The sequence below is a fragment of the Filicampus tigris genome, chromosome 8, assembly GCF_054856515.1.
Source record: "Filicampus tigris isolate MCC_2025a chromosome 8, RoL_Ftig_1.0, whole genome shotgun sequence".
Classification (NCBI taxonomy): domain Eukaryota; kingdom Metazoa; phylum Chordata; class Actinopteri; order Syngnathiformes; family Syngnathidae; genus Filicampus; species Filicampus tigris.
In genome coordinates, this window is record NC_141224.1 from 1,768,521 (window position 1) to 1,783,209 (window position 14,689).

The 14,689-nt window shown below is 39.0% G+C and overlaps 2 protein-coding genes across 4 annotated transcripts; one reads left to right on the forward strand and one right to left on the reverse strand.

The window, feature by feature from the left end:
• Nucleotides 1-1,411: 1,411 nt before the first annotated feature.
• On the reverse strand, nt 1,412-6,868 carry eaf1 (ELL associated factor 1). Of its 2 annotated transcripts, XM_086039413.1 has the most exons (7): nt 6,717-6,868; nt 5,209-5,322; nt 3,728-3,822; nt 3,512-3,648; nt 3,159-3,331; nt 2,780-3,022; nt 1,412-2,627 (listed from the first exon to the last, which is right to left on the reverse strand). In XM_086039413.1, exons 2-7 carry the CDS (start codon nt 5,309-5,311, stop codon nt 2,578-2,580), a joined length of 801 nt encoding a protein of 266 aa, XP_085895539.1. In that variant the 5' UTR covers nt 5,312-5,322; nt 6,717-6,868; the 3' UTR covers nt 1,412-2,577. The 2 variants fall into 2 exon arrangements, with proteins under 2 accessions (XP_085895539.1, XP_085895538.1); XM_086039412.1 differs by lacking the exon at nt 6,717-6,868 and having other exon boundaries at nt 5,209-5,487.
• On the forward strand, nt 6,449-10,671 carry mettl6 (methyltransferase 6, methylcytidine). Of its 2 annotated transcripts, XM_086039409.1 has the most exons (6): nt 6,449-7,384; nt 8,160-8,294; nt 8,398-8,568; nt 8,998-9,139; nt 10,062-10,112; nt 10,198-10,671. In XM_086039409.1, the coding sequence occupies exons 1-6, from the start codon at nt 7,100-7,102 to the stop codon at nt 10,338-10,340; spliced, it is 927 nt and encodes a 308-aa protein (XP_085895535.1). In that variant the 5' UTR covers nt 6,449-7,099; the 3' UTR covers nt 10,341-10,671. The 2 variants fall into 2 exon arrangements, with proteins under 2 accessions (XP_085895535.1, XP_085895536.1); XM_086039410.1 differs by lacking the exon at nt 10,062-10,112 and having other exon boundaries at nt 6,459-7,384.
• Nucleotides 10,672-14,689: the final 4,018 nt, after the last annotated feature.

Consider the following 14,689-nt stretch of genomic DNA (forward strand, 5'->3'; position numbering starts at 1 on the left):
CTAGTGCTGAATATTGAATACATGCTCAAGGCCTTGGCGAAAGCTGTTTTAGCATTTATTCGAAATCCATTTTTAGACCCAAGATGTCGCCAAAGAGCCACCAAAGATGTTTATTTACATATATAACACTAGTTGTATAAATAAATAGGTGCACGTGTTTATTTTTTCTCCGAAGACACCAACCACGAAGAATTTTATTTTGTTTAGTGTTTTTTTTTTTTTTTTTTTATGGGTGTATGGTTTAAGTTCTGCTTCCAACAATGTCATCAACGCATACCTGTCAAGTGATACGCTTTCGGTGTAATTTTTCACATCTGGCACAATACCCGCAAAATCGTATTTACTTTTTTTAAGCTGATTTCTGATCACCTGACAGCAGCCATTCGAAAATAATGTGTGATGTGTAAAAAAATATACAGGTATGTACGGGCAAATTACAACTTTTAATGATTCAGTACAACTCGGCCGGGGTTGGCATCTACAGTATGTCAACCAGACATGGGTGCTACACATTCTTGTGCAGTAGGTGGCGGTATGCACCTGTAAATTGCTTGCAATCCGCCATTAATCGAAAGAAGAACGCGCTCACTGCTCATGTTTTTGGGACAGGTGCGCTTGAGAGAGGAATATATTTGGTCGACAAACGTTTGTCAACTGCGTGTGGTTTAGTTTGTTAGATTTATGACAGCTGTTTTGTTTTTAAATCAGTATTTTGATTGTGACGAATGCATACAGGGCACAAGCAATCATACATGTACAGTATATTATGCATACACCTAAATGCTGCTGAAAGAACCCGCGGAAACAAAATGAAGTCATCCAAAAAGTAAGTCAAACTATTCAATGTGGGTATTTTTTAGCTTTATTAGTTAGGAAGGAAAGACTACACTTGGTAGCCTCCTGGATACCACTAAAACTGCACTAGTTGACATCTCCGGGTCACTAACTTACTAGTATATGACTCTTAAGCTAGTTAACAAGGAAATCAAATTCTTTATGAAAAACCGTTGGAGAATTTATTCGATATCCTTGGTATCCATGATAAGGTTTCCGACTCTTTGTTCTCCTTCTTAAGACAGCTTGGCGAAATGAGCTGTAGGCCTAGTTGGCAACTGTACTGCATTACCAGTGCGCTTCACTGGTAGCATGCGGGTGTCAATGTCATTTCATGCCCGAATGAATGAATGAATGAATGAATGAATGAGTTCAGTTTTGCCTCACTTAGAACATGCAGTAGTTATACTATTGCTAGTATGCCCAACTGTCTTCATTTTATACAGTAGTGGGAAATAACTACAAAGTCATTCTACTAGTGCACCGGATATTGAATAAATCCTCGTAAATTATGTCGTTGGAGCATTTATTCTTCTTAATCTACCAGTACGCACAATTCAATCACAGGCCCGCAATAAACATTCTTTGCACCAGTTTTATTTGAACAAACTAAGTAATACAACAAAAACGAGCAGCGGTGCCAAAGTGTCAACACTAGTTTTCTCTCAGCTGCCATTTTGTACAAAATCACCACTGGAATAAAAATACCAAAAATACTTGAGGGTGAGAACCAACACACAAATAATAAGATGACAGGGCACCAATAAAGAACCGTGAATGTTTTTCTTTATCATACAAACATGTTAAATTCCCGTTAATACTGTAATAGATCCAATTTAATGTCAGTGTCTGTTATTTAAAAAAATGACCTTTTTGCAGCTGTCTCATCTGAAGCGAAAAATCGTTGTCAATTTTTAGCATATACGCTTGCTATATTCCCAAATGTCCACACTAATTAAATCTTGCCATTGACTGTTTTTTTTTTTTTTTTGTTGCACTCTCCTGAGGCCAAAAATACGAAATATTTTTTTAATTAGATTGAAATAACAAATTCTCCTGGAGCTAATTTAGTCATGTCAGACTTTTATTAAAATGAGCTACTTTGTAGCTGATTTTCTTTTGACGCTTCAAATTCCTAAAGTAATTGAAAATTTTGAATTCCATTTAACACACTACTAATTGATCAAATTTAATAATTCACTGGACTGCTGCGCCGCCAATCATGGCAGGTGTTTATTTTTTATTTAATTGAGTTGGTTTGTTGTTTTTAACTGTTTTTATGTTCATTTGTGACTTGTTGTGGTTGTTTTTTCCCCCAACTTGTTTTGACTAGGTTTAAAAAAATAAATAAAGCTTTATTAAAGTCGTTTATAGACTAGGTTTTCTCGGTTTTAGACTGCGTTTCAGGAAATTCATTTGAATAAACAGTTATTAACACTTTTGGACTTTAAAGTGTCATGAAACACCATTAACAAAAACCTTGTTTTCCCTTTTTAAAATGTTTTTAATTAAAAGCCTGACTAGGATCTAGCTCTAAAAACAAGAATACATGTATTGAAAATAAATCCCAATCTCATATAGAATCTTCCATGTATAAAGTCTCTCTCTTGTACAAAATTAAATATTGACATCTGAAAAAAAATACACTTTATGTTCCTGCATGCGTGGGGGACCCGGAAAAAAAAGAAAAGGTACAGTCAAGCCGGCGTAGGTGAGTGTGGTCGGTCGGTCCATCCGTCCGGATCAGTCGTCGTCGCTGTCACTGCCCGACTCGCTGAGCTGAAGATCGCTTCCTGTTTCCGTCGTCATAAGGGGGAAAAGGGGAAAAAATGCTCGAAACATTTTCATAGCTATCAGTCGAATGGGCAAATATTTGTTCCAATAATTGCACATTCAGTTTTAATGCTAAAAATCTGCTGCCGATTATTGCCACTTGGGCACTCACTGAGTGTGTTGATGAGCTGGTGGTTGGCGGGCGGCTGCCGCTCGGCGCCCCCGTTGGCGAGGGCGTGTCGAGCGGGGGGCGAAGAGGGGGCGGGGCCTGTCGTACGGTCTCGCTCGCCGGCGCCGCCTCCTCCTCCGCCGTCATCGCTGCTGTCGCCCGGGTCGGGCGATGCGCAGGCCGAGCCGGACGAGCTGCTGCCGCTGCTGCTCATCTGCTCGATCACGTCCACTTCGGCTCGCAGCTCTGCGGGAAAGAAAAAACTAATGACGCAGCACTTTTGGTCATCATGTATTTTGCAAAGGACAAAGGGCCTCAATTTGTCAGTCAAGTCACGTGACTGAAGCGTCCTGGACTTGTGCTCCAGCGTGGCCGCCTATACCTCTCTTGATGTCGTCCAGCTGCGGCTCGGGCGAGGGGTCGTCCTTGGAGGGCGACGGTGATGTCTTGGCGGCGGCACCCGGTTTAGTGGGGGCCCGGAACTGAGGTCCCGCCTGGGTGGTCCGTACCGCCTGTTGCTCGATGCGAGCTTGGATCTTACTGCTGCCCTCGGCCCTGAGCAAACACGCCAAGGGCGTCATCTTTTGCTGACCCAACATCATCTTCACGAGGAGTGGGATACGAGACGTTTGTTGTTGTGCTAACATAATGCAATAAATGGGCTAACGGCTATTGTAAAACTTGAACCTAGCACTGAAGGCACATAACTCTAAATTCAGACAGCGGCGCACTCACCTGGTTTTCTTGACCTGGATGCTGCTGCTGAGTTTCTCCAGGACGAAGCCGCCCGTGTCGTGATTTATGATGAGCACGCAGTCCTTCTGATACTGCCGCTTGTTGCCTTTGAACACCGTCATGGGTGGCGTGGAGCCCTAATGACGGCGACCACAACAAAACTCTCAGCACACTTTCCGAGCGACTACAAAAGCACGCGGGTGTGAGGAGTTGTACCGGAATGTGAGGCAGCGTGATGGTGACTTCGTCTCCTTTGCCCACGTGCAGCTCCCCTTCGCAGCTGGTGTCGATGGACGCCGGTTTGAAATCATCTTTTCAAACAAATATAAAATGAGTAATTACGTGACAGAAAGGTCGGCTCTGCTGTTTTGATAGCCCTTTATATTTTGATTTCGTTTATTGGGGTTTTTGTCTAATGTTGTACTTTTCTTTGTAGTGTTTTGGTACTGCTGTATGTATTTTGTCAATGTGTAACTTTAGTATTTTTCCAATTTATTATTATTTTTGTATTTTTGCTTTTTTTTTATACTATTTCCATATTTGCATAATTTGATACTTTTTACTTGCTTGTACTTTTCAAGCAAGCCTTTTTCCCCCAATTTTCTAATCCCCCCAAATATATGTATGCTGTCTTAAATGTCTATTTCTCATCTTAATATTTTTCAATTTGCCTAATAGTCTTATCTTATACAATGGTATTTTTCTTTTCTTTTTTTTTACATTTTGCCTCTGTCTGAAACGGTTTTTAATACATGTTCCCTTATTTCTGGATTTACGTCTATTTTCATCTATACTTTTCCAATCTATTTTTGTATTCACGTTTAATTTGTATTTTCTTACTTTGTCATACTTTTCCCCTGAATTTGTATTTTTATCAAATATCCTTTACTATTTTTAAAGTTGGTAAATATCTTTGTTATAGAATAAGAGCAGTATTTCATTATTTTCTATGTTTTATTTGTTTATTTTTTTCCACTGATGTTGTAGTATCCTCTATAGCAAGATTCTAGTTTTTCTATATAATTTTTTGTTCCTAAGACTTGTATTTTTTTTTCTCAAGCAAGATTTTTTTTAACGGTTGTGTATTCTCCTGGCGACACGGTGATCGACTGGTTAGCTAGTCCGCCCCACAGTTCAGAGGTCGTGGGTTCGATCCCGGCTCCGGCCTCCCTGTGTGGAGTTTGCATGTTCTCCCCGTGCCTGCGTGGGTTTCCTCCGGGTACTCCGGTTTCCTCCCACATTCCAAAAACATGCATGGTAAGTTGATTGGAAAGTCTAAATTGCCCCTAGGTGTGATTGTGAGTGCGGATGTTTGTCTCTGTGTGCCCTGCGATTGGCTGGCAACCAATTCGGGGTGTCCCCCGCCTACTGCCCGAAGACAACTGAGATAGGCTCCAGCACGCCCGCGACCCTTGTGAGGATAAGCGGTATGGATAATGAATGAATGAATGAATGAATGTATTCTCCTCCTAAAACAGTATTTTAATATTTTCTCAACAGTATAAGACAAAGTAAGCAAATGGCCACTTAGACAAATTATGATGCAAATGTTTCCCTATAACAACTGAATACTGTCCAACTGTTTTTAATCAACAATTCAGATTGTGTTCCATTCTTATTCATGTCAGATCATGTTGTCATCTTTGAATGAGTGTGATGAAATGAGCATGTATTGTAAGACGTGGTTGTTGACTCACATCTAATTGTATGAAAGGAGGACTTGGGCCTTTTCTCGAAGCTTTCCCCGAGCTTCAAAACATGTTCTTCTTTGTCCAACAACGGGTTCGTACTTCCGTTCATCTTCTCCCTTTCTAGTCGTCACAGGAGCCGAACGTTCAAACGTTCATCACAAATTGTTCACACAAAAACGAACAAAAGCTCGTAAAATAAGCGACTTTTTTCGAACATTGAGTCAGCTGCGACAACGTTAGCCGCAAGGCTAACAGTTAGCAAAACATCTCTTGCGTCACTACGATACTTCCGCCTTTCGTCAAAATTGTCAAAATAAGTTAACAAAATGGCTTTATTGAAATACTGTAAATTATCTTCATTTCTTTATTAATGTACATATTTTGTATTGTCACGTGGCGTTATTTGGTTTACTGTAGTTAATTTTTATCGAATTATGTATTTTTGTCAAATGTTTATTGAATACTGTATTTGTGTGGATGTATCTTACATAGGTAAATGCCCATTTTTGGTATTTGTGTAAAATTAGCTTTTTTTCTAATATTTTAGTATTCTTGACCAATATTTATGTAGTTTGTACAATGTTTTTTTGGGGGGGGTCAAATATTTTTAGTATTTTTTACATGCATACACACATTGTATAAAATATATTTCAGAAAAAAAAGTGCGTCCAATATTTGTATGCTTGTGTTTTAGCTTGTGTCTTGTCTATTTGTGGGTATTTTCTGTAATATTTTTGTATTTTTTAGTTTACGTTTTATAATTTTTAATCACTAGATGTCACCATGTATTATTTTGAAGACGTCGTAAAGGACCGCGAAAGCCACATAAACACCTTAAAATTTCTGATAAAATATGCGAAATATCTAAATTTGTAGACGAATCTGTTGCTGGATAATTATGCTGTTTTCCCCACCTAGAAACGTCAGTGAAGACCTCGAATGTCGTTTTTTTTTTTTTTTTTTTTTTTCCTTCAGTATCAACCGCTATACTCACGACGTTATCCGACCGATGTACGCCAAGTGTATATATATTTCAACTTGACTATATTTGCATACAAAACAGCTGCTGGTGGAACCAAATCTGCATTTATAAAAAGACGATAAAACATCATGATTCAGTTATCTGTGGTTTTAAAGAACCTGATGACGTGTTTAGACGAGACGTGTCATGTGACGTCGTTACCAGATGCTCCACCGGGACCATCACAACGTTTTTTTTTTTTATATATATATATAAATACCCGTTTGTAACCTAACAGGCGTCTTTTGTGAATTTGTTGAAGTTGTTTGCCATTTCTATATTTTAATTTTCTATATGTTCCGTATACTTTGTCTAAATTGTTTATTAGGGGTTTATTGAGTATTGAGTTTATTATAACTTAAATGTTCTCATTGCCCAAAAAGTAGTTTTGTGCGCGTCGTGATAAAGAGTTTAGGTGTCAACGTTTCACATGAAAGCTGACAAATGAACGCGTGTTTGTAGGTCGTCAGAAAACAATGTATTCAAGTGTTACCGTTTGAGGTCCACGGAGAAGAAATGCACTCTGATTAATTAGAAGTGGTTCAGGGTCGGCCATATTCCGCTTTTTAAATACAGTGAACTCGACGTATAAGTTTAAAAAAAACACATGGTGTTGCTCACGACGGTCCATCCTAATGCAAATTAATGTAAAAAAAAAAAAAAAAAAGGTACCGTGAATTTGTGACTCCCGGAACTATTTCTACACGGATGATGTGAACCGACGGACAACATGAGGCTGAGTGCAAAAAGAAAAAGCATATTTCAACATTTGTAGAACTGAATTTATGCGAAGTTTCTTGTCTCGGCGTAGCTATTTACAAGAAAATGTCTGCAGTATAGCATACTGTATAATCGATGGGAAGCTTTTAATGCAACATGGCTGCGCCGAAGAATGAAACTTCCCCCTCTGCTGTTAGCGTCACATTTCGTGATAAAAACGCCGAAGGCAGCGTGAAGGATGAAGTCAACAAACGGGAAGTCTTGCGCCAGGAGGAAAAGATTGTAGGAGAGCAGAATTTGGTTTCCGCCTTCAAGCAGATGAAGCTGGAGAGGGAAGCACAGAAGAACTGGGACTTGTTTTACAAAAGGAACACCACCAATTTCTTCAAGGACAGACACTGGACCAGCAGAGAGTTCGACGAGCTCAAGACATGCAGACAAGTGAGATAAATTAATAAAGTAAGGCAAATAAAGCCACAATCAATAAATCTGAATTTTAAAAACAGTAATGTGACAAGAGTCTGACAAACCAAAGCAACTGAGTCGCGCAAGCAAATACTAGTAGGGAGCAGAATGTAACGGTAGCATCGTAGTAACATTCCGTCTGAACTGAAATACAAAAGTACATGTAAGTGTATTATTGCATTAAAACTACTTTGACAAGTGCATTTTTTTCCCAGCAGTGTGAATGTAAGATACGTTACAAAATTTAAATATTTTTTCCCCTATGCAAGCACAATGTCACCGGAAAGTGCTGGAATGAAGGAACAAAACGGTGTTTAAGGTTTGTCAATATGTTAAGAATTAAGGAAGTTCTGACATATTAAAGACGGGCACTTTTTTTCTTGTTTCTAACTCAAAACAATCGAATGTCCTGTGATCAGTTTTGATAAGATAATAAAGCTGAGATCTTGAGGCCTCAGTTTAGTGTGGGCTGCATTATAAAAATGATATACCACAAGAAAGTTGTTTTCACAAACTGAGTAATCGTATAAGCCATATCTGCCATGTTTATTGGTAGCTTGGCAATTGATGGCATAGTAAGTTGTTGTTCCTCTGTCAATTTGGTCCTTAGTGTGCACTTAAACCCTCAAACTGGCTATTAAAAGAAGTTCAGCTGCACCTTGAAGTCCAGCAGCTTCTCAAACAATTTCAAATGACACTACTAAATATGTAAATGAGTTCTTGTTTTTTTTTTATGGTGTTTGTTTTGCAGTCTGAGTCGCAGAGATTAGTCCTGCTGGAGGCGGGATGCGGCGTGGGCAATTGCATCTTCCCTCTGCTGGAGGAAGAGTGCAACATCTTTGTCTACGCCTGCGATTTCTCGCCCAGAGCGGTTGACTTTGTCAAAGTGAGCCAGCGCTACTTGCTTTTACAGGATAAAAAGCCTGCACACCCTTGTTTTTGCAAAGAGCAGAGCAGAAATGGCGTGCATTTGTCGTTTTCGCCGACAGAAGAATCCTCTGTGCCATCCCGAGCGCTGCGCCGTCTTCCAGTGCGACCTCACCCGCGACGACCTGCGGGACAATGTTCCCGAGGGCAGCGTGGACGCAGTCACGCTCATCTTCGTGCTGTCCGCCATCCATCCTGACAAGATGACGCTGGCTGTGCGCAACATCCACAGAGTAGGAGCACAATTGCGGCCATGGCCATTTTGAATACAACCCCCGTTTATTGTCGCAGCTCCAGAGAGTTAGCGATAGCTGAAAATCTGCAATGTAGAGAGATCATATGAAAAATATTTGACTCCCACGTACACAACTTTATTATAACACTTTTTATGTATTCATTAATGCCTGTTCTGACTTGCTCGCTGATAAGAAATGGGTGTCATTTTAGAGATGGTATAACATTAATTTGATGAGAGTTGTTGTGGCACAACGTGGTACTACACCCAAAGACTTAATTTAGACTTGCCTGTATATTGTCAAAATACAAAAAAATGCTTGCTTAAAAATCCCTGATATAGTGGTGTGTGTGAACAGTGAACCGCAATGTAGTTGCAGTTCACTTTATGTGATGAGCAAAGTGTCACTTCCGTGTTCTCCTCGAAGGTGCTGAAAACTGGAGGTATCGTTCTCTTCCGAGATTATGGCGTGCACGATCACGCCATGATGAGGTTCAAAGCCAGCAGCAAGCTGGCAGACAACTTCTACGTGCGACAGGATGGAACCAGATCCTACTTCTTCTCCAAAGGTGCCGACTTGTTCACAACATTCGCACGCACGCACTATAGTCAAGAGTTTCATGTCATCATAGTGAGTCAAACCATTAGGTGCACTTGCACACTGTAACAAGAGACTAAGCAATAATGATCAAATATTTAGGAAAAAAATTGACAAATCTTAGAGAGAAAAAAACTACATTACAAAAAAAAATTACATTAGAAGTTAAAAAAAATACATTCTCACAAAAAAGGAAAAAGTTGTCATAGCTCCAAATGTTAGATGAAAAATAGGAAAATGTGAAATAAATAAATCAATTTGAATACAAATATAAAACACAAAAATTAAATGTTTATACGTAAACATTAGCCATTTTTTTTAACAAAAATTTACTGTTAACTGTTTAATGTTAATAAAATGTAAATACAAAAATATTCGTTGTTTTTTTTTTTTTTTTTTAAAAAGACAGAAATAATCGGATTAAAATATAAAATAGTAGGAAGAACAAAATTAGCCAAAAAGTACCAAAATAATAGGATACAAGCACAACAATATTTTTTGATTAAAAAAAATTGAAATTTATACTAAAATATAAGACATGGGTTTAAAGGAAAAACTAGAAAAATGCAAAAATATTCGGAATAAAATACTTGGGGAAAAAGAAGTATCAGAGAAAAAAGGTAAATACCTACAAAAACATTTTTTAAAAAGGATTAAAAATCCGACATATCCTGAAAATTACAAAACTAAAACTAAAAAAATAAAACTATCAGAAAAAAAACATAAAAATGAAACACTGGGAGAAAAAAAGTCCCAAAATATTGGGAAATAGTAGATAAAGAAAAATATTCTAAAATATTACTAACAAATTATAACAATACTAAAATAAAAATTTAAAATATTCAGCAAAACACAGACAAAAATACACTGAAAACCATTTCAATGTTTTGCAGCCCCTCAACATGCATGTGATGTCATCGTCTTCTTGATTGGCGTCTTCCACGGTTTGCGTCTTTGTCCTGTAGAGTGGATACGCCAACAATCAACGCCAGACTTATCCCAGCATGCACTGCGTCTGTGTGTTTCCAGACTTCCTGGCGGCGCTCTTCTCGGAGGCGGGCTTCCACTGCGTCGCCAACGAGTACGTCCAGAGGGAGACGGTCAACAAGAAAGAAGGACTTTGCGTTCCCAGAATTTTCTTGCAGAGCAAGTTCATCAAAAGCGACTCATGACGTTGACGCGCATACGGAGAAAGGGACCGACTGGTCGGAAAGTTCGAGAAGGTGATTGACTGATTGAGGAGCGGACTATTCACTTGCAACGTCACATTTGTTTATATATTACAGAAAGTTGCTATTTATGTAATAGCCACTGTAAATGTTTCACATCATTTTGGAACATGTTCATCATTTGTACATTCAAACAAAAATAATTGTAGTTGAGATGTTAGTCACAATGAAAATTCATGGAATTTTAATAAATAGGTTTTCATCATTTGAAATGTGTTCATATCTATCGGATGACAATATTTTCATTGAAGTGCTAAATAAATGATAAATGCTACTTATTTTCTTTCAGTCCATGAGCCCATGTAGAAAGGATGGCTCAAAAAATGTTCTGTTTCTGTTGAGTGACAGGTTCCCGCGTGTCATCCTGGGGAAGCTGACAGGAAGTGAAAGCTAAAGATCATGTGACCAGACCTGCCTGTAGCTTTTACTTTGCGGTTACATAACTTCCTCAAAACACTCCTGAAAAAAAGCAGTCAGTGCACATTTGATCATTGAGCGGACTCGAGTAACAACCTTACATTGTGCGTGTTGTGTTATCGGTCAAATACCCAGAGCCGGGGCGCGTTGCTCCAGTTTGCTAGTCCGTCAGCTGCCGAGGTACCTCAAAGTCATTCGTCAAGTCTGTCATTTTTCATGACAAACTGAATTGTAATCGTCAGTCGATTGGTCCCACCAAAAAACGTGAGAAAAACGATCACTGACGGACCGAGCCGTCACTCTGACAGAATGCCCACCTCTGTACAGTTCTATACATAATCTAAGGAGCTTCATCTACGTATAGCTATTTAGCTATACATCTACCTTTGCATAATCAACCTAACTATACATCTACCTACTAGGTAGTAAGTACTTAGCTCTGCATCCATCTGCATTGCTACACATCAAGCTACCTAACTATACATCTACCTAGCTATATTCAGTACGCCTATGTAGCTATACAACTACCTAGAAACGAGACAGGAATGACTTTATTCCAAGATCAACTGTTTAAAGTTTGCGGTCATATTAACCTTGAATTTAATAACCAATTCAATAACCACATAACATGACAGCACACAGACTCAAAAGTAGGGTGTGACCAATGAGCAAGCAAACGCGGCCACTCGCCAAGCGTCACGCTACAAACACAGTTCACTGAAGTCGTTCTCATTTTTATTTTGCCCCAGGTCACCTTCACCCTGTCACAACCTTGGAGTTAAACAAGGTGGAGACACTTCCTTTCTGCTTTCCTGTGGTTGGCGTGAGTCATGCTACCAGGAGCACACATCCTGTTATTCCCCACATGTAGAAAGAGCAACAAGGGTGTCGTTTTTTTTTTTTTTTTTTTTTTCTCGCTTACATAGCTCATTATGTAAATGCCCCAAGACGAAATGGAGAAGTTGTCTTTCATTGGGTCAGTAGAGCGTGAAGGATCCAAGCCATTTGTTCCCAGTCGGATGGATTAACGGAGATATGCAGAAATCAGAGCACATTTAATGCCATGATTAGGCGTGTGGGCTACAAAGTGTCTCCAAATAAACATCCAAATCACAAGGTTCGTCTTCGGCAGTGGTGGAAAGTATCCAAGTACAAAAACTTGACTATACTTACGTAGACTTATGTATTAAGTTCAGTCCTGCAATTGAAATAGAATACGATGACTTTGCCACCACCTGCCTCTCGCTGGCATGGCAGGAATTGTTCCTGTTACTTTAGGAAAGGAGTTGAATTAGTACCGAAATGTTTTGTTTTTGTTGGGTTTGTTGTTTGGACATTTCACTTTCTAACATTTTGACCATAGTGGACTCATTTAAGAAGGCAAAACAACTTCAAGTAACAGATAATTAAATATCAGGGACAGCAGGGGTGCTTCACTCACTCGGCCAATTTAAAACAAACTCGTTTGCTAATGGGGTCACAAAGCAGGCATTTGTTGACAATTAATTACAGATTAAATGGAAAAAAAGCACTGGTTACAAAAACAGATCCAAGCAAAATAATAAACATTGTTCAGTGTTTTGTCGCTGTCAATCTAATGTATCCTATGCATTATGTCTTACTTTCTGTGCATACTAAGTTTGAGGTCACTTGGAAATATTAGGTCGAGTAAAAAATGTTCTTTACAATATGTTCTATAAGGTCGTCATAGCGTGGTATTTTGATTAATTTTGTGTTTGTGGAATATGAATTAAGCAGCAAAATCCACCGTTTTTAAATCCAGGTCATGGGGCGGCCATTTTGCCTCGGACTGCCACATGCTGTCGCCTGAAAATGACATCACAGTGCTCAAGGGACAACCAATCATAGCTCAGCTTGCGAGCCTCACATGACCAAAGTCTGAAAACGGGTGAGCCGTGTTTAGTCGTTACCTGAGTCCTGAGCAACTGTGATGTCACTTTCAGTCGACAGCAAGTGGCAAAATGGCCACCGCGTCAGCTAACATTACATCGGCTGCTTAATTCATATTCCACAAAAGTAATACTAATCAGAATGCTATGTTTGGAGTCGACTAATGGGTGTGCATAGTAACATTATTTTAAAGACACTTGTGGACTTGACTTCCCCTTTACACCCAGATGGATCTTTTTATTTTTATGTCAGCGCTAAAAAGCTCTTCAGCCTCCATTTTCGGTTTCTTTTGGAAGATCATGTTTTTTTGTTGTTGTTGTCAAATCATAGCTTTGTGCCAGTCATAAGTAAGCTTTGTTATCTCCGTAAAGGCACTTGATGCATCTCTTAAGTTATTAGACAGGGTCACAATGTTGTGTGTATTTTTAGATCTGAATTTACTCGGCCTCTTTACAAGTTTTCTTTGACATTATTCAACCCTTTGCTTTGTGTGCGTGTATAATAAACGGTTTGAGCATTTATTCAGCCTCCAGTATGCTCTCACTCTCACTAGTAGAAGACAATTCAGTGCACTAGTAGAAAGACTATCGCACGCTAGTAGACCAACTGTATCTTACCAGTGTCTTACTTTTCACTTTTGTGTGACGGTTCTGCAGACTAGTTGGGACAACTCTGGTTTACTAGAATAACAACTAGCTAGCACATTACTTGTAACTACTAGAGGGCATTTTAATGCTACTAGTAGGGTCCAGGAGGCTACTAGTGCATGACACATGCTTGTTAGTTGGGCCTAGTATTGTTACTAGTGCAGCATACTAGTTCACTAGTAAGTTTTAATTGTGGGCTAGTAAGCCAAAGGGGACGCTTTTCGTGGAAAAAGGTTACTAATAAACAGTCATTCTATTAGTTCGTTCCACGAGTGCGCTGAAACGGCTTGCTGGCGTACATAAGGAGTGTACGAAATGCGATTTGCAAACACCAAAGCGTCTCAGTCCATCAGACAAAATTGGATCCGGCTCTTTAACAAGCACTAATGGCTGCCAATGGAGGCGGTATAGAAGTGATGCTAATGCCTCTACGCGTGTTCCACATTTCTGAGTCCTGCTTCTAATTGAATGAGATGCCCTCAATGTGCAGCTGTGCCATGACAAAGTGCCATCTGTTTCATTTCTAGAATAAGAAATATGCATTGTATGCGTCTCTGTGTGAGAGAGAGATGGCACATTTTGACCAGGTCAAAAGAACAGCGACAGTCACACTGTGCTCCTGATAGGAAGCCGTTATCCGGTTGTGTGTGTGTGCGAAGTGATCACATCACAAGGTTCAAGAACACAAAGAAGAGAAATACAAACTAAAAAATACAAAATTTGAATGACTTGGGAACAGTACATGAAGCACCATTCCACACTGGTTTGAAAAAGAGCAAAGAAATATGAACACTAGCTCATTTGGAGCCTGTATTTATTGTTTTCATTGTCATTTATTATCTTAACTATTATATTTTGCCACTAATCAACAGGTCCGTGAAAATGACCTGGAAAGCAGAATTCCAACTGGTCACTTCATTAGGTACGAGCTGCTGTTTGTTCCCCAAAAGTGCTATTGTTTAGGTATGGTGTTTAATTAAACACTATTCAACAGAAGTGAACCATAATCAAAATGTTGTTAAATGCTTACATTGACTTAAAGCCCAAAAAAAACAAAGAACTGAAAAAATGATAGTTAAAAAAACGATTCCATAAAACAGAAAAAAATACTATGACAAACAAAAAATGTTTAAAAATGTTTAAAAAAAAAAAAAAAAAAAAAAAACAAAGCCTAAAAATAAATTACTGAATATCTGGAAGTATTATTTTTAATTGTATCTAGTTCAGGATCCAATCAACGTGATCATGGTGGTCTATACGCAAATGAGGGGGCGTTACCGGAAGTAGTCATCAGGTTGATGGCACTAATGAGCTGTC